The following is a 21439-nucleotide window of genomic DNA, read 5'->3' on the forward strand; positions in this document are numbered from 1 at the left end:
AGCATGTTTCATGCTATTTGTAAGCAATACAGATATACGTTACAAATGATTATGAAAGTCTTCAAACATCTAGAAAATTTGTAAATGCATGAATAGAGACACTCCTAGTTTCTTTCTTTTTTAAAATTAAAAGTTATAGTCTGGAATCTAGGTCATCCCATACGCTCAGAGTAAGAAACATGAACTTTGTGAATTATATTGCATTGATCAGTCAAATTGAAATATAGAACTAATGAGCATTCATTCATTTCAGAATGACTGACTTTATCAATATGACATTGACAGAAAGAATCTCAAATCATGGAGAAAGAATTTGAAAGCATGAGCTACAAAAGGACAATTCACAAATTCAAAATGACCTTGACCTTGTGATCTGAGATTTGGTGTTATCACACAGCCTTAGACCAACAACCATACCTGTATATGTGTATTATCATTTATTAATAATCACAAAAAAATTGAAGGTCTTCAAAAACCATATTTAGTTTCTGCAGTCACCAGTTTGTGGTTTTTCAGTCATGATATTAAAATTTCATCAACGAGACAGAGTACAGCAGAGAAATTTCTGGATACTAAACGAGACTTCTGTATATGTACTTATTTTAGAGGGATTCATATATTAGCAGCTTTGGTGATGAAGCAAGACTCCTACTTTATACAATATATACAAGTACAGTAAATGTAGAGTGAGCTATGAAGACAGAGCTTATACCACGACAACAATCTCGAGCTTTAGCTAACCGAGAGTTACACTGCTAGACAAGCATGTATAAAAAAATCACTAAAATGCATCAAAGATGCGTATGGCCGAGTTGCAGTTCGGAAAATTATGCACGCTTGCATTCATGAAGTAAAAACATGCACATATCTAATATAGTTTTTAAGTATGAAGCTTTGAATGGCCGCAATAGGTATTTAGTGTGATAATGACCTTGACCTTTGGATTTCAAAAGCAACATGAATCTTGAATGTCATCAGGATTTGAAGTCTGATAAACATGCACCAGCAAGTACATGTATAAAAGTTAGAGGCAAGCTCAAATCTACAGTATATAGTGAAAAAGAGACCTTGACCTTTGACATCAAATAAATAGGAACCTTCTTCTTTTGGATGAAAAAGAGACCTTGACCTTTGACATCAAATAAATAGGAACCTTCTTCTTTTGGATGTGATCAAAATATGCAAGTCTGACAAAGACGCACAACGTAGAATGAAAGTTAGAGAATGGACAAGCTCAAATCTATGACAAAGTGACCTTGACCTTTGACCTCAAAATAAATAGGAACCTTCCTCTTTTAGATGTGATCATGTTATGTAATTCTCACAAAGATGCACAAAAAAGTATGAAAGTTAGAGACCGGACAAGCTAATTGTGGACGCCGTCCACCCACCCGCCCGCCTGACTGGACGCCCATCCTTCGCCAATTTAAAAGCCAAGATTTGCTACACAACTCGGCTAAAAATTGAAATCGATCAGTCTGATGTTTTCAAATACAGGTACATGTATGACATAGGAAGCGTGGGAGAGAAAAAGATTATCTAAACCCCAAAACAAAACAAAAAAATCAACAAAAAAAAAAAAAAAAAAAAAAGATTGAGAAAACTAACTGATCAAGAAAATCTTGTAGATGATAAAGATAACTTTAGCAAGATAATCTGCCAAAAATCTAGGAAATCAGACAAATTTTAGAAAACTATTTTTTTAAGGCATACCGATAAAGGGAGTTAACTTGCATCGTGTACATGTCAGCAGTTTGTGTGCAGTGCGATAACCACTGGGAGTCTCTAACTGCATATCTTAAAGATGTAAAGATCTCCCTTAAAAAGAACTATCGAGATCGTTTTTTTAAACCACCTAGACGTATATTGAGTTTGACATGCTATATCTGACACACAGTCTAGGAATAAGGGGAAAAATAATATACTGGTGTTATGTGAAGAGGCTGTGAAGTTGATTCATAAATAAATGTGTCCCTCGGTATTCGGTCTCCCCACCCACTCACTCTGCCATTACTAATGCTACAAAAGTGCTACTGTGTCAGAGGGCTGCTTAGTCAACTGTTGATGCAAATGATGATCTGAGGAATTCTCTAAAGTTCAAGGAATTTGTAAACCTTGGTGTGGATCATCTATCTAATCTCTACAATAAAAACTCAATCAAATCGTGAGTGGGGTCTAACGGTGCAGTAGTGAGATGTAAAATTATTAAATTGGAAGATTTGATGTTCAAATTAAATTATGTTTTTCAAAAAGTTTTGACGATAAGCACATGGCCAGGTTTTCTGTAAATAATATGTGTAAATCACACATTAAAAGAATTCCTTACTTTACTACACTGTATCAGGGTGTTTGTGATAAACAATTATTTGTACTTGATGAAAACTAAATAAATGTTTGATTACTCATTAAGTGACTTTTGCACTGTGCATATCACTGTCAGAATTCCCTGGGTGGATATCTACATGGTCTGATTAAAGTCATTAGAATGTTTTTGGCATTATTCACTAATTGTTGACGTGTAGAGGTAACATAAATCGGACTTAACTGACGCAACCAAAGCTTTATTTACCCACTCTCCTCCAATACACTTCGTAAAACTGCAGTAAAGTACACGCTAATCTATTCCAGGGATTAAACAAAAGTTTCAGTCCCATGCTCAGTACTGCATAAACCACAACACGAAATAGAAACTGTCAAAGTTACCAAACACAATCCTGAATTCTATACAACCACATGCCCTTAACCTGACATGGATATTTGGAGGTGGCCCCGCTTCATGCAGGGTGGAATTCTATGATTAGTATGCAGTGTTAGCCCTGTTTTGCAGAGGTCCATTTCATGTATCTGTGTGGTATAGAATCTAATTTATTCTTAAATAGCACTCTGTAATCCAGTACCCACGGTTGTTAACACAAATATTTGAGACTCGAAAGTCAGTGATACCCTTTCAAAATTTTTGCATTTTTTTGTACATTATCTGCAGACAGTAACAAGTTCGTGAACATGAGAGCTATTAGTTACAATAATAATATCATCAAGCATTCCAAGGTAATCCAGGTTACAAAAAAATAATAACTCGGAGAGCTCGAAAGAGTCCTTAACAACTTCAAACAGAAAAATAAACACACACCAGGCAGCATACACGCCCTCATCAGGTACAACGACTCCATTGTTTAAAAAAGCATGTCAATTAATTGGCAGGTCATTCACGTACAAGAGGCAGGTCTGATAAAATACACCAGGTAACAGGAGCTTAATTACAGGATTGAGTACAGGTGTGATAAGGTGTGTCACAGAATATCACAGGTATGTCTGAGGGTATTAAATGACCGTGGCCCCAGGTGTTCGTCTCCTCCCTCCAGGGGTTTTGTCTAGTGATTGCATATTTACCCATTGTTTATCTAATCCTACAGACTAAATTCTGTACAGCTTGTTCGGTAGTGGACAGGCATTTCTTCTACAGGATTACAATATTCAGTATGGATCATATTTTGTATAATTGCTTCTAGCAGAATTTGTGATTTGCATTTATAAGATAAAAAGAAGACAACAAAACAATCATATCTTTTGTAAGAGAAGTGATTCTAAAAACTTTATATAAATTAATGATATCATAACATCGAAAAGAATTGCAGCACAGCATAAGTCCGGTACAACACATTTTCTTGAGGGAGTCATTTTATAAGTGAACTTGTCTGATAGTGTTGCTAAAAGTTTCTAACTTACACCCTCTCCCCACTTGTTTGGCAGTCAATGTGTCCCTTTATACATGAAGCTCTATATGAATTCCAATGGTTGCTCTGATAGGAGTCTGATAATTGCAATGGAACTCATTGTTCACTGGAAGATGCTAGTTACCAGTGTGTGTGTGATATCACTGGTAGACACAAACCATCGGTGTTAGATATCACTGGTAGACACAAACCATCGGTGTTAGATATCACTGGTAGACACAAACCATCGGTGTTAGATATCACTGGTAGACACAAATTATCTGTGTAATATCACTAATAGACAAATTATCTGTGTAATATCACTGGTAGACACAAATTATCAGTGTTTGGCATCACTTGTAAACACAAATTATCTGTGTGTGATATCACTTATAGACACAAATTATCTGTGTGTGATATCACTTGTAGACATAAATTATCTGTGTGTGAGATCACTGGTAGACAAATTACCTGTGTGTGAGATCACTTGTCGACACAAATTATCTGTGTGTGATATCACTAGTAGACACAAATTATCTGTGTGATATCATTCGTAGACACAAATTATCTGTGTGTGATATCATTCGTAGACACAAATTATCTGTGTGTGATATCACTAGTAGACACAAATTATCTGTGTGTGATATCACTTGTAGACACAAATCATCTGTGTGTGATATCACTTGTAGACATAAATCATCTGTGTGTGATATCACTGGTAGACAAATTATCTGAGTGTGATATTGCTTGTAGACACAAATTATCTGTGTGTGACATCACTGGTAGACAAATTACCTGTGTGTGAGATCACTTGTAGACACAAATTATCTGTGTGTGATATCACTTGTAGACACAAATCATCTGTGTGTGATATCACTTGTAGACATAAATCATCTGTGTGTGATATCACTGGTAGACAAATTATCTGTGTGTGATATTGCTTGTAGACACAAATTATCTGTGTGTGACATCACTGGTAGACAAATTACCTGTGTGTGAGATCACTTGTAGACACAAATTATCTGTGTGTGATATCACTTGTAGACACAAATTATCTGTGTGTGATATCACTTGTAGACACAAATTATTTGTGTGGGATATGACTGGTGGACACAAATTATCTGTGTGTGATATCAGTGGTGGACACAAATTATCTGTGTGTAATATCACTGGTAGACACAAATTATCTGTGTGTGATATCATTCATAGACACAAATTATCTGTGTGTGATATCATTCGTAGACACAAATTATCTGTGTGTGATATCACTTGTAGACACAAATTATCTGTGTGTAATATCACTGGTAGACACAAATTATCTGTGTGTGATATCATTCATAGACACAAATTATCTGTGTGTGATATCATTCGTAGACACAAATTATCTGTGTGTGATATCATTCATAGACACAAATTATCTGTGTGTGATATCACTTGTAGACATAAATTATCTGTGTATGATATCAGTGGTGGACACAAATTATCTGTGTGTAATATCACTGGTAAACACAAATTATCTGTGTGTGATATCATTCGTAGACACAAATTATCTTTGTGTGATATCACTAGTAAACATGAATTATCTGTGTGTGATATCACTTGTAGACACAAATTATCTGTGTGTGATATCACTGGTAGACAAATTATTTGTGTGTGATATCACTGGTAGACAAATTTTCTGTGTGGGATATCACTTGTTGATACAAATTATCTGTGTACAATATCACTGGTTGACAAATTATCTGTGTGATATCACTTGTTGATACAAATTATCTGTGTACAATATCACTGGTAGACACAAATTATCTGTGTGTGATATGACTGGTAGACACAAATTATCTGTGTGGGATATCACTGGTAGACACAAATTATCTGTGTGAGATATCATTCGTAGACACAAATTATCTGTGTGTGATATGACTGGTAGACACAAATTATCTGTGTGGGATATGACTGGTGGACACAAATTATCTGTGTGTGATATCAGTGGTGGACACAAATTATCTGTGTGAGATCACTAGTAGACACAAATTATCTGTTTGAGATCACATGTAGACACAAATCATCTGTGTGTGATATCACTGGTAGACACAAATTATCTGTGTGTGATATTGCTTGTAGATACAAATTATCTGTGTGTGATATCACTGGTAGACAAATTACCTGTGTGTGAGATCACTTGTAGGCACAAATTATCTGTGTGTGATATTACTTGTAGACACAAATTATCTGTGTGTGATATCACTAGTAAACATAAATTATCTGTGTGTGATATCACTTGTAGACACAACTTATCTGTGTGTGATATCACTAGTAAACATAAATTATCTGTGTTTGAGATCACTTGCAGACACATATCTGTGTGATATCAATGGTAGACACAAATTGTCCGTGTGTGAGATCACTTGTTACTGTACCTGTGTGTGAGATCGAATTTCTCTCTATCCTCTGGATTTACAACAAACATCACTAGGGACTTCCCACTTTCTGCCATGTCATTAATGTTTCCTCCAGAAACCTTGGGGAATGATGTAAAGCGCTCACCATTTATCCATCTCTCCAGGGAGGACATGGATGTATCAGGAGCTAAAAATGAAGGAAACACAAATATCACCCAAAATTCTATCATGGCCATCTTTCTCTGTAAGCACACATGACTCTTTTAAATATAATATACATTTAGTTATTCTACTTATTTCCAATTTTTTATCAAGTGTTTCATTTCATTTGACTTACATATAAGTTTAATGGTCTTACATTAGCTAAGGACATTTTAACCACAACTTAGATTTGCAGCTTGCCAACACTTACATATTTAGTGTTTGTACATGTATTTGATTATTTTATTCTTTGTCCTCAATTTGAACAATCAAAATTTCAGAAATTAGCTTTATTTAGATTTGAATTCTAAGGCCATAAAGCTGAGACAAGCTCATTTTCATCTCAGTTTCAGAGAGCTCACTTCTCTGACACAGGCTCTAAGGCCATAAATTGAGACAAGCTCATTTCCATCTCAGCCTCACTCTAATAATTAAGAATGAGATCAAAAGAGAGCTCGTCTCGGCTTTATAATCCTGTAGCCCATACTTTTACTTAGGGAGAGCCTAAGAACATAATACTGGTCTCAGAGACTGTTATCTTGATAACTGGATGATATATATTCAATTAGTGAGTTTCGCTTTTCAGGCAGCACCCCTACCAACATTCACACCAAAAGAACACTAAAGAACTGTGAACTGTTGGCCTGATAATTGATGACATGTTTAAAACTTTGTTATTTATCGTTAGACTGTCAAGAACTGCTCTGAAGAATTGAAAACCTATGTGAACAGACAGTAGAATGGGCTTCAAATTCCTCCATGTCTGACCTACATTTACAACAGAATGATGTATTTGATAATTATGTTATACATACTGCTAATTTTCTAAACACCTGATACTACAAGACTCTACACATCTAACCTGCTGAGTACAGAGGAATTTAAAACACACAGATTATAAAAGTCCACGTTATTTTCATCACTACGAGAGATTGTGTTTTATCAGCTCACGTTTTATCCTTTAAATCAAATATGAAAGATTAGAAACATGTGTTGTTTTTCCATTGAATTTCACTGTCAAATATGATATGCTTGAGAAACACCAGCATACCTTTCCATGAATAAAAAGTTGACAAAACTCATTGCCATTCTGAACTTGTAATAAATACAGATCATTTCATTCCTGTTGTGTTAAACTATGATACAGTTACCTACATATATGTATCTATGTACTACATTGTAGTTTAATACTGCAATCAGTTTAATAACCCGGTACATAGCAACATGATATCTATATACAAGTTTATCTTGTTGACAAATACAATTGTTAAAATAATATACATGTACAGTTAATTCTCGAACGATTGCCGCTAGTTTCATCGCTATTTTCACTAATACTGCCATGTTTTGTCAGGAATGTTTTTCTCCTTTATAAATTATCCATTGTAATGCCAAATTTGCAAACCATCCACCATCCTGATTTCAAAACAAACATCCGAATTAAGGTGTCAAAGGTCACGACATACTGCCAAAGGCCTGTGATCAGTGATGCTGCAGGGTTTTTTTTTTAAGAGGCCAGGGTCTTTCCAATTGGGAACAAGGCATTTGCTTGAAATTAGGAAAAATGTTTCATACAAAGAAGTAAGAAAAAACCCCAAACTAGTGCATTATGGTATAAGTAGACTCCTTCTGACTTTCAATTTGGTCAATGTCCGTGGGGAAGGTCCTCAGTACCCCTTGCTTGTTGTATGAGGTGACAAATGGGGCGGTCCATCGGATGAGACCGCAAAAACTGAGGCCCCATGTCACAGCAGGTGTGGCATGATAAAGATCCCTCCCTGCTCAAAGGTTATATGCGCTGAGCATAGGCCTTAATTTTGCAGCCCTTCACCGACAATGTGGACATTTCAATATGAGTGAAAAATTCTCAAATGGGACGTTAAACAATATACAATCAATCAATCAATTTGGTGAAAGCTCACCTTATTTAAATAAGCAGAGGCAAAATAATTAGATTTACTTAACAATTTTGATTCAAATATTGTAATCTGTGGGCCTGTGAAGGAGATTTATGAACAATAAGACTATCCCGCTTTAATTTGTTTTCATTGTTTGAGAATTTCAAAGCAATAATTGGGGAAATATCTGGATTTTAGCATCGGGAATAGGGCCTTATTTCGGCCCCCTACAGACCTTTTTAAAAAACCTGCACTGTTAACTAGTCATCGTCATACAATTCCTGATGAGCTGTCATAAGTAGGCCTAATAGTCCAGGTCAATTTAAATTCTAAAAAACTTTAGCAAATAAGATAATTGTTTCATTAGCATATGTCTAAAGTTGAGGTACTTCACCTACAGGGATTGATGGGGGCTTTTTTAATTTGTATCCAATCTTAAATTCAGAGTCCTCAAAACAGATGAAACAATTGAGTGCGTGTACATCCGTGCAAAATAAACGTGGAAATTGATTAACCTGTGTAAACGTAAGAATGAGGAGGGGCTCAAGACATAACTTCCAAGTGTACTCTAACAAGACGTTATCATTTCAATACTGAGAGAGAAAAATTAAATATCATCAACTGACCAGTTTCGGTGACCTTAGTGATAAACCGCGATTTTCTCATTAATCACTTGGATTAAATAAATAAATATTACACCTACCTTTAAAGTAATTAAATTCCTTTACTTTCATCCAAAAATTCCAACTTCATTGGTACGTTAATTGAATATATTTTCGTAACAAAAGTGGTCCTAAAACGGTGACGTCACCTATTTCGGTGACCATTGTTGATATAAGTTTGCCAAAAAACTGTTAAAACGTATATACAGAAGGAATGTGCAACTAAACGTCAATGAATAAAATAACAGTGTAGAATTCTAGACTTTTGGTATACTTTATATTAATTTGAAGGTTTGCTTGAAAAAGTAATAAGTAAATGGGCTTATTTTTGGGGTGCTCGTGTTGATTGTTTGCATACTCTCCTTCTAGTAGTTCATTTTCGGAAAAAAATTGAAGACGTACTCTATATATTTGTGCAAACACTACGGCGAAATTGATGACGCAATATACACCCAGAAACGACAACGCGAACACGTAAACAAAAGGTCACCGATTCTGGTCAGTCACCGAAATAGGGCAGTCGACGATACATGTAGTTAAAAGAAAGGTTTTATGTGAATCATAACGGTGATGATTTTTATTTATTTGGGGATGCATTTTATTGAACCACAAGATATTTTACCTATAATAAATATACAGTTAAACACGCATAGAAGGAATTCACACTTATTGCAAAGTGATATTCATTTCCCTGGGAGAGGAAAATAACAATAAATTTTATTGGATGTAATGAAGTTTGGTGATAATGTACTGTTTTTTGCTGGCCCTGGAGGTTCACTATAACTGTGTTTTACTGTAACAAAGTTTGGTGATAATGTACTGTTTTTTTGCTGGCCCTTGAGGTTCACTATAACCGTGTTTTACTGTACATAACATGATGTATTTTGAAGTGTTCAATAAAATGGCAAGTGAAAATTAAATGTCTCTGATAAAGTTCTTCATTGATATGCTCTACATTCAATTCATCATGCTGCCACCATTTTCCAAATCACAAAAGACGGCCATTTAACGAGAATTAACTGTATATGTTTCTCCATTTTTACCTGAATATTCAAACCAAGCCTGATCCTTGAAAACCAAAACCGTTGGAATTTTTGCTGGTTTAACATCCTATCAAGAAAAGAAATACTTTAAGACTTTCTGAAGCCAGTTGACCTGAATATCAAAAACAATAATCAACAGCAGCAAAGCAACCCTGATTGTCAATAATAGGCACATTTTCAAATACGCAAGCTTCCCTCGTTAGAACTCTTTCATAAAGAAAATGTGATTTTTGTTTTAATCATTTTAGCTTTATTCCCATATTTATTGGCATCATATCATTGGTATACAGCCAAAATAATGAAAAAGAAATTATTAACAATATTATACAGGACAAGGGAAGTAACTCCAGCATTCACACTACAGGAAAAAGAACAGAGTTTTCCATTATTAGAATCTTAGCTCAGTCTCAAATTCATTACAATATAGAACTTTTAATTTCCTTGATAAATTATGCTACATATTTTTCCAGATACTTGTGAATTAATCTGCATTTAGAGTCTTAATTAATATTTACTCCTATTTCATCTTCACTAGCCAAAGGTGATGCTCCATGTTATTTCTCTTTTCAGACAAAAGAAAAACACCGTGGAGCGTCCTCCTTAGTTAGTGAAGATGCTCCCAATTACTAAAGTGCCCTTTCATCAAGCCTGGAAAACTCATCATTAAGCATGGATAGATATCGTATATAATTAAGAGTTGATTAACATTGGAAAGTGTCACCTTCAATTGAGACAAGAGGCACAACACTTACAGAGTTCAGACAGAGATAACGACTGTGCTCAGTTTCAGACAAATAAAGTGTACAACTTTAAAACCTTATTGTGGCTCCAAAATTTGGAACAAAGTTGAATTTACACTATATGTCAAAATTTGACAAATTGACATTAATGGTTTTAAAAAAGCTTCTCCTTCAGATTTTCATGTAAAATGTTAAAACCCTATTGTGGTCCCACACCATCCTGTCATGGTTTAAACAAACTTAAATCTCCCACACATGAAAATGCTTGCATATCAATTTTGACCCAATGTATCCCTATGGTTCCTGAAAGATGGCTTTGAAACATATCTATCCCTATCATAAACACCTTTAAACCCTTTTGCGGCACCACCCAGGGGCATAGTTTGGATGGACTGCTTGGATATGAATTTGACCGTCTGTACCCTTGTGAGAAGAATTTCCAAGATTCTTCTCCTTTATTTCCATGTAAAACCTATTGTGGCCACCATCTGGCCCTGGGGGTTAAAGATGGAACAAATCCAAATCTTTATTATACTGTATAAGTAGAATTTTTAGCGACGGTGTTGAGATCGCTAAAATTGGATATCGCTATCAATTCATTCCATATTGGAGGTAATAGATATCTTCCTTGGAATTATAAGGTCGCTAAAATTAGCTTTCGCTACATCTACACACCCATAATTTATGGACAAATCCCTAAATTTGTGATCCACTAAAAATACCACTTTTAAAGGAAACTTCCATGGCAGATTTTAGCTCCTGTTTCCACGATTCTTGAGAAGGTTTTAAACACCAACCTTTCCCCCCAAATTCTCCCCATCAAAGGAAGCTTGTCCCTACATTTGAACACATACACATATATAGATCCCATCTACCCAGTGATAATTTATGTTAAGTTTCACTGACCCTGACCTTCTAAATAAGATGCTGAAAATTGTGACAATGAGAAGACCATCATTGATGGCTGACCTGATCAGATAAAACTCAGAGGAGCTAAAAACCAAGGAAAAATAAGGAATGAAAGTCTAAGTTGTTTGTATTCGGGTACTTTCTGAATAATCTGCCTTGCCGATTACATATAACAAATATAATAACTCCATGCTTCCATAGTTTTTATACCCCCCCCCCCCCCCATCAAAACAACCAGAATTTGTATTCCCTATAACTGTGATTTCTATATTTCAAAGTTCCTTGCAAATAAGTTTTACTGTATTTATCATGTCACACTGAATGTTCTCTAAAAGATTTTCATTCATATAAATTATCTCTTAATATTTGACAATTAATTTTTAAAATTTGAGATAAAAATGATTGATGCCTTTAATTTTTTCCCCATCTAAAAATTCTTTATAAGTGAAGAAACTCCATATAGTTTTCGAAAAGCAGCAAACATGAACATACCTTTGGTAAGGTTTTCTCAGTTCCAGCATAAAAATAGGCCTGGGCAGCCATTTTATCTGCTACATTAGAATATTTTTTCTACAAATAAAAAACATAAAAGAAATCTTAGTTCTCAATATTACAACCAGCGCCATGAGTTCGAAATAATAAAAAATTGTCTTACATAAAGATCGTTTTCGAAATTCCCGTCCCCTGCATAAAAAAAGAAAACACCATCTCTGTGCTCCTGCTTGCCTTCATTGAATTTTCCTATGCTGGCCATATTCCTCACAGGTGGACTAAAAGATACGGAGCAGATGTAAAGAAAGAAGGACAACTCTGGCTAACTACTAGACACAACCTCAGAACCGCATCATTTACATTTTCAACCGTAAAATACTATGATTTTAATAATATCTAATGAATAAAACTAGTATTTTCACAATTGTTATTTTCACGCTGCAATAATAACAAGTGAGATCTTCACAGTGTGAAAATAACAACTGGAACTAGTCAATTGCTGGAATATTCATCTGTGACATACGTAAGCACATTCTTTATAATTATAATTAAACATTTTATGCTTATGCTTCATGTTTCAATAACCAAAATAAATCTGAATTAAAGATGTCTTATTATTCAAATGTATTTATTTTTAATATGTTTCGCATCTTTCTTAGGTACTGTTTTCTGTGCAATATTGTTTTAAACGTCAATAAAGACAGCTAAAAGAGGTAAACAAAAAACCTAAGAAAATGTAATAAACAGAAAATTCAATGTTTTATTGCTGAATATGGAATTCATTTCACTCATGAGACAGGATCGTTTTTTATATTTTCACTCGCGCTTCACACTTGTGAAAATATTTTTAAAAATCCTGTCTCACAAGTTTGTGAAATAAATTCTATATCCAACAACAAAACATCAAATGTCCTCTATCTATTTCATTTGCTAATCTTACAATATTGAAACCTACCCAGTATTATTAAATCGTTAGAACTGAGAACTCACCCGCTGGCTTTCTTTACGAATTCTACAATGTCCTCCTCTGACCTTTCACCCCGGTGAGTGTATACTTTGTCCCCATTTATACTGAATAAAAAAGACAGATAACCACACTAGGATTCTAACTGTTCACTGTTTCTGTAAGAAACCAGTCACTCATTAACATCAAAACTCAAACCTAATGATGCCACTATGCAATGACATCTTAATTCTTCTTTTTTTCCACTTTTCTTCTAATAATTATTCCCAAAGAAAACAAGAGGCCCATGGGCCTAGAATCCCTCTTCTGATACATTGTAGAACAGGCAAAAATTCTCACTAACCAATTCATCAATTAACAAAGTTTGATTATTTTAAGTCAAATAGTACCTGAAAATTTAAATGTAACTCTCCAAAAGTAGGTCACAGTGACCTACTTTTGGTCGACACACTGAAGACTCAAGATGCATCAACTGACAAGTCAAATAGTATTCAAATATATCCGTCAAATTCCAAAAGAAGGCCACAGTGACCTACTTTTTGGTTGACACACTCCAAAGACTCAAGATGCATCAACTGACAAAGTTTGATAATTGAAGTCAAATAGTATCTGAAATATTCAGATATAAACGTCAAAATCCAAAAGTAGGTCACAGTGACCTACTTTTTGGTCGACACACTCTGAAGACTCAAGACCAATCAACTGACAAAGTTTGATGATTGTAAGTCAAATAGTATCTGAAATATTCAAATATAGTCGTCAAAATCCAAAAATAGGTCACGGTGACCTACTTTTAAGTCAACACACTCTGAAGACTCAACATCCATCAACTGTCAAAGTTTGATAATTGTAAGTGAAATAGTATCTGAAATATTAAAATATAGTCGTCAAATTCCAAAAGTAGGTCAAGGTGACCTACTTTTTGGTCAACAAACTATAAAGACTCAAGATGCATCAACTGACAAAGTTTGATGATCCTAGCTTTCACAGTGTCCAAAATATGCATCTAAAATTGAAAATGTGAAATTTGAATTTCTGCAAAATTCAAAAAATAGGTCACTGTGACCTACTTTTTTTATAAATATGTTTTGAGGTCTCTAGACGCATCAACTTACAAGGTTTGATGATTCTAAACCTCTCGGTATCTGAAATAACAACCTAAAATGTATTCATAAATGATTAGCCATAAAATTCAGAAAGTAGGTCATGGTGACATATTTTTCACATGATGCACTTTAAGGTCCCATGATCCATCAACTGACAACTTTTGATGATCATAGGCTCAAAAGTGTCCAAGATATGCATCAAAATCCATTTAATATTAATTACCTGCGAAATTCAAAAAGTAGGTCACCATGACCTACTTTTGAGACAACATGATATCAAGTCCTAAGATGCATCAACTGACAAAATTTGATGATCCTAGTCCTTATACTAAGCAAAATATCAAAGTTTTAAGAAAACAAAATTTAAGGTCAACTTTGAAGTGACCTTGAGACCACACCCTTTGCCCCAGGATGATGCCTTGAACAATTTTTTATCTACAACCTATCCTCATCCTTATGCATAAGTTTGGTGATAATTTGCCCAGTGGTTCTTGAGAAGAAGATTTTTAGCAACTACTACTTTTGTTTGCATTTTCCTAATTATTTCCCCTTGTTAAAGGGTCACAACCCTAGTTTTAGTATAAATGAAAGCCCTTGGGCCAAGGATACCCTGTCACAAATTTGACAAAAATTGGCTAAGGGGTTCTTGAGATATAGCTCTTTTTCCAAAAAGTTGACGCACACCGCACGCCAGACATATGGCCATATGATTAGCTCTTTGAGCCTTCTGCTCAGAAGAGCTAAAAAACAGAAACAGAAAATGCATAACAGTCAAGAACATTTTTTTCCTTCAAAATAGTTAATACTCACAATTTGATGGTGGGAAATCCGGCCACATCAAATGCTGAGGCGACACTGGAGAAGCGTGTGCAGTCCAGTTTGGCCACTCGGACCGGGTGACTCTTCAGAGTGACGGACACTTGATGATATATTGGTTCTAATTTTTTACAGTGACCGCACCACGGGGCATAAAACTGGACATTTAAAAAAAAATGGTTATAGTAAGACTAGAATATTCCATGGAATTTATATGTTTGATTTAAAAGTGTGACTTCACACAGACAGACAGACAGACAAGGTGATCCCTAAATGTCAGCCATGCTCACATGTGACACAAAAGTCCAAAGCATGATGTTACAAATTTTAATCAACTTTCACAAATTGTAGTTAAAAGCATTGAAATTTGACTTCAGAATTCTAGCAAATAAGTATATCTGACTTGAATTCATATTCTCTATTCAATTAAAATGTATCAAGAAGTGATTACTAAACACAATCTCCCCGAGCATGGCTAAATTCAAACATACCATATATTTAAATCTTTAAAATGATCAAATATCTTGATCTTTCATTAGTGACATGACTATGACCTGTCAGTTCACCCAGTATGAAATTTCTACCTTGTATATTCAAAGGTTATGACAAATCAAACTTAATATTGACTGAAAACCAGACAGAATGACCACAACACATTATGACCCCCCCCCCCTCCAGACAGAATGACCACAGCACATTATGACCCCCCCCCCTCCAGACAGAATGACCACAACACATTATGACCCCCCCCCCCTCCAGACAGAATGACCACAACACATTATGACCCTCCCCCTCCAGACAGAATGACCACAACACATTATGACCCCCCCCCCTCCCTCCAGACAGAATGACCACAACACATTATGACACCCCCCCCCCCCCTCCAGACAGAATGACCACAACACATTATGACCCCCCCCCCTCCCTCCAGACAGAATGACCACAACACATTATGACCCCCTCCCCCTCCCTTTCCTTTTAAAAGAGACAAACTTTCAGTTCACTATGTACATAATTTCTATCTTAAAGTGTAGTTCAAAAGTTATGATATCAAGAAACAGACTGGCCAAAAACCAAAAAATATCCACCCAACCCCTTCCACGATCTATGGGACAAAAATAAACCCTAAGAAATGAAACAGATCCAGTCAATAAGGATAATGCTTACCTCCACTAACCACATTCCCTCATTCTTCCGCTCTAGAAAGCTGTAAAGGAATCAATGTGAATTAACTGTATTAGTTATATATACTACCTGTATAAAATACAATCCTTAACTTCACAAAATCACCAACTACAAGTACCATGTAATACCCATATTACAGAATATATTTCAAATCACATTTACCCTCAACCAATGAATAGTTAGATGTATTATCAAGATCAAACTAAATACAATCTATCTTTCAAATGACATCTGTAAAAAGAATTGGAAATAAAATGTCCTTGTTACACATGCTGTATATTTGATGACTTTCTGTCTAAGGAATATATTTCTACTTTGTTTATATCATGAAGGCAGTATGAAGGATGGGGTATAATATATTTATATTTTGTAATCTATAAATGTAGGTTTACATGTTAATTTGAGAAGTTGCAACTTTTATATATAAATAAAATATGGCGAAGCAACAAAGATTGATTACAGACAAAACATTGATAAACATATAGAAAAGGATTACCTTTGGTCAAGCTCTATAACATGTGACTGTATGCATCCAAGAAATTGTCCTAAGTCAAAGAGAAAATATTTAAGTTCTCAGTCATCACTTCTTATTAAACATTAACAAAAACACTGGCTGTAAGATTTTATCAAACCAATTTAAAGCATAAAGTAATAAACATAAAAAGAACAAGACAAGAAAAAGTCCCAGTTAATAGCACATAACATAAAAAAAGAAAAAGTCCCAGTTAATAGCACATGACATAAAAAAGAAAAGAAAAAGGAAATGTTAAATACAAAGAATTGGAGCAGTTGCGGATTATGATTATTTATATGTGGCAGTAATTTACATTATATTCGTGTTTGTATAATCACATATTTAATATATATATATATATATTTATATATATATATACATACATACATATATACATACATACATACATATATATATACATACATACATACATACACACATATATATATATATATATATATATATATATATATATACATACATACATACATACATACATACATACATATATATATATATATATATATATATATATATATACTACATTTGGTGCCATGACCACCATGGATTTGTAGGTGAAACTCCTGCCAGGGGCAAAAAGAATCTGGGTTATGTTATGTGTCTTCGAGGGCTAAGACAAATTAAGGAGGGAGGAATGTTAGGGCTATACGGACCCTGAATATTGGCCTGGATAGCTCAGTGGTTAGAGCACCTGACTAGTAATGCAGAGGTCCCTGGTCAGATTCCTGGTTCAGAAGATTTTCTTCTCTCCTATATACTACATTCATAAAGCTTCTTCACAGGCCCAAAGATGACAATTTTTGCTTCAAAATTGTTAAGTAAGCAAAATTTTGTTTTGGTCTTGTGACCAAATTGAAAGTCCATTTACATTTTAATGCACTGATTTGGTGGGTTTTTTTTTTTCACTACTTCACTGTATGAAATTTTTTTCCTAAAATCAAGCAAACGTCGCATTTTTCCCCAATACTTATCATTTCCATTAGTGGAACTCTTCAAATTAAAGGCGCGTAAAGTCATGCTACCGGGACAACATAATGTAAACATTACTTAGGCATATGTAATATAAATTATGGTATCCAATACATATTACAACCGACTGCAAACCACCACACTGATTAAAATTCTTAAGTCAAATTAAGGAATTGATTATTCTAACAATAAAACAGACAAACTTATTAAACTATGTGAAGGAGAGAAGGTACCAAATTTGCCAAATCTGACCGATATAAAGCATCAATTGCAAGAACTGTGAAGGGAAAAACCTATATGCACATCCAACACAAGAACTTTTCTTGTAATTAATGGGATTCATGTCTTTTAAAGTTATTCTGTCAGACTTTGAAGACATTCTATTTTATCATACAATTAGGACAGGTTCATATGGCATGGACTTCATAATCGTACATGTAGAGAACATCCTTAAAATCAAGACCTTCATAAAACCCTGCATTAAGTAAAACTCCCAGATATCCATGGCCAGTTTTAATGGCAACAGCTTGTCAGCATGTGACATGCAAGTTAGTCAACAAGGGAGCCTCAAAGTACCCCAGAAACACCCAGTCTTAAACACTACAAAATACCCTAGAACATCCAGTCTTAAACACTAAAAAGTACCCCAGATCATAATTCTTTATTGATGTAATAGTAGAGTGCCTATAGTTCGTTTTAATAGCTCTTTAGAGCTAATGTTGCATTGTTATATACCATGTCCGATTTAAATAAAGATCATTTGATTTGATCTAAAGCACAGGTGCTTGGGTCATAATATATGAATACACATCTAACCTTATACATATGTAAATAATCAACGTATAAGGTTAGATGTGTATTCATATATTATGACCCAAGCACCTGTGATCTAAAGAACTCATTACTGACGTGCTGGTAAAATAAATTGTTTTCTAATTAAGAACTCAAATCTAATAGATCAAACAAGTCACTAGACAAACAATGTTTGTGCCACTGGCTATAATCATAATAGCAAATTTGATACTCGGAATTTTACCTAGACTTCACTCTTTATCTTAAATATAAAAACTCAACCGAGGAAATTCTAACCACACAACCAAATAGTGAACCTAAAATGAACTTACAAAGAGGTGCGATAGCAATCGCAATCAAATGTACTTATTTAGATTTGCCACTTATTCACAAAATTGCAAGATCTGAAACAAACCTAAAAGCAAAACTGAGTAAATGTTTTTCATCTCCACGCAGCATCCCACTCCAACCGCGAGTTGTCTAATATCTTCATAAATGATAAAATATAAACTGTTCTGGGTAATAGTTCCGGAAATGTTACAAGCCTAGCCTACTGCCGTTGCACGTTGATAGGTAGTGCGAAATTAATATTTATTCCACTATAAAGATATCTTACACATTTTATGAGATATGTTTTATTCTTAATAACTTATCTTAATATAAAAGTTATAAGATACCCTAGGCCTATAAAGTTTATGAGATATCTTATATCAAAAACTTTGATACATGTAACATATAAAGATTATAGGATATCCTATACACTATATATATATTATATATATATATATATATATATATATATATATATATATATATATATATAGTATCTCATATTTAATGAGATATTTTACAAAGAAACAAGAGACCCATAGGCCACATCGCTCACCTGAGCCACTTTGGCCCTGCCATTGTTCAACTGATGTGATTTTAAAAGATTTTTTTTATCAATCTTTATTCCCATGAAAATTTTTGATCCCATATTGGAGCCCTAACCTATCCCCAAAGGATCACATCATAACTGTAAATGAATTCAAATAGCACAGATTTGCCTCAACACCAACATGATTTTGCTGTTTTGGATAAGAACAAGGTCACAAGGTATGGTATGATATGAAGACTTTGCAATAAGAAACCTACACACAGACTATGAAAGCTCTACCTTAAATAGTTTAAGTTAAATAGATAGGATTTTTATTAAAAGTAGTTCAAACGTCCAGGTGAAGGCCAAAAGATGAAACACCGATATTTACCAAGAATCTACATATAAGATATAAAAACTTTCCCCTTAAATAATTCAGGCGATATTGACTATGTCAGAGATTTCAAGAGTTGGTCCAACTCTGAGGTCAAGGTCACAAGGTCAAGCTTCACAGAATGATAAGGTCTTGTCATATAAAGAACCAATCTACAAAATATGAAAGTACTACCTTAAATAGTTCGGGGGTTATTGAATAGGTCAGGGATTTTTTTTTTTAAAGTAGATCAAACTACAAGGTCAAAAGTTCAAAAACCATTGTGTACAAGGTTTTGCCATAAAGAATCCGTATACAAAATATGAAATCTCCACCTAAAATAGTTCCGAATATATTTGATAGGTAATGCTTTCTTTAAAGTAGTTCAAACTCTGAGTTCGAGGTCACAAGGTCCAAGGTCATTATCAAATGAAAGGTCTTGCCATAAGAAATTTATTTACAACATACGACAGATCTACCTTAGATAATTCAGGACATATTGCGTAGGTCAGATTTTTTCTTCAAAAGTAGGTCAAACTTCCAGGTCAAGGTCACAAGATTACACAACATTGCATTACATGAAAGGTCTTTCCGTCAAAATTCTATATACAACATTTGAAAGCCCTACCTTAAATAGTTAAAGAGATATTTTAAAGATTTTTCCTATATATCAGCATATAACACTTTGATCCCCTATTGTGGCCCCATCCTACCCCTGTGGACCATGGATTACTCGAACTTGGATCTACTCTATGTCAGAGCTTTCATGTAAATTTCAACTTTTCTAGCCAAGTAGTTTTTGTGAAGATTTTTAAAAAATTTCTTTACTTACTCGAATGTAAAACTTTGATCCCCTATTCTGGCCCCATCCTACATTCGGGGGCCAAGATTTGAACAAACTTGAATCTCTGCTGTCGGAAAGCTTTCATGTAAATTACCACTTTTCTGGCCCAGTGGTTCTTAGAAGAATATTTTTCAAGATTTTCCCTATGCATGTATATTTGAATGTAAAATTTTGATCCCCTATTATGGCCCATCCTACCCCCAGGGGCCAAGATTTGAACAAACTTGAATCTGCTCTATGTCAGAAAACTTTCATGTAAATTTCCAATTTTTGGCCTAGTGGTTCTTGAGATTTTTAAATGTCCCAACCTATTTTTACATTTTCATGATTACATGCATCTCCTCTTTGAAGGGAGCATGGCCCTTCATTTTAAGAAACCTAAATCCCCTTAAAATTTACCCATGGATGATGTGTGCCAAGTATGAATGAAATTGGTCCAGTGGTTCTGGAGAAGAAGATGAAAATATGCAAAGTTTACAGAAAGATGGACTACGGACAATGGGTGATCAGAATAGCTCATTTGAGCTTTCAGTTCAGGTGAGCTAAATATTAGATGTTGGATATCTTTTATACGATATCTTTAAGGATATAAGATATCTTATAAACTTTGGAAGATATTTTATATAAATTTTTATAAGATATCTTATAAATTTTATGAGATATTCTAAAGAGGAATAAATATTTATTTTAAAAAAAAAAACGTGCCATATTATAGCTATTTGTATCGTGCTGACAAGAGTGTCTGTTAAAAACACACAAAAATCTAAAATAAATACAAAACAAACAAACAAAAATCCCAAACAAACAAACAAATGCAAAACCAAAAATGAATTGGGTTGGATTTTTCTCGCTCTTAGAATTTGTGGAAATCGATCGTTGATGAAGTATTAATATTCGTGTGTACTTTCTTGTAGATAATAGTCATATTAAATAAAAGTT

General features: G+C 34.3%; 1 protein-coding gene across 1 annotated transcript in view; it reads right to left on the bottom strand.

The window, feature by feature from the left end:
- Positions 1-18918, bottom strand: part of LOC125661115 (protein disulfide-isomerase TMX3-like) — a 60639-nt gene extending 41721 nt beyond the window's left edge. Inside the window, exons 1-9 of the mRNA XM_048893013.2 lie at positions 18840-18918; positions 16625-16673; positions 16111-16150; positions 14938-15101; positions 13048-13128; positions 12221-12335; positions 12058-12135; positions 9917-9983; positions 6131-6299 (exon numbers count right to left, since the gene is read on the bottom strand). Of these exons, the coding sequence (XP_048748970.1) occupies positions 6131-6299; positions 9917-9983; positions 12058-12135; positions 12221-12335; positions 13048-13128; positions 14938-15101; positions 16111-16150; positions 16625-16673; positions 18840-18870 (794 nt within the window). The 5' untranslated portion in view covers positions 18871-18918. The remainder of the gene's footprint in view (positions 1-6130; positions 6300-9916; positions 9984-12057; positions 12136-12220; positions 12336-13047; positions 13129-14937; positions 15102-16110; positions 16151-16624; positions 16674-18839) is intronic.
- Between the last annotated feature and the right edge of the window lie 2521 nt (positions 18919-21439).

This window comes from Ostrea edulis, chromosome 1 (assembly GCF_947568905.1).
Source record: "Ostrea edulis chromosome 1, xbOstEdul1.1, whole genome shotgun sequence".
NCBI lineage: Eukaryota > Metazoa > Mollusca > Bivalvia > Ostreida > Ostreidae > Ostrea > Ostrea edulis.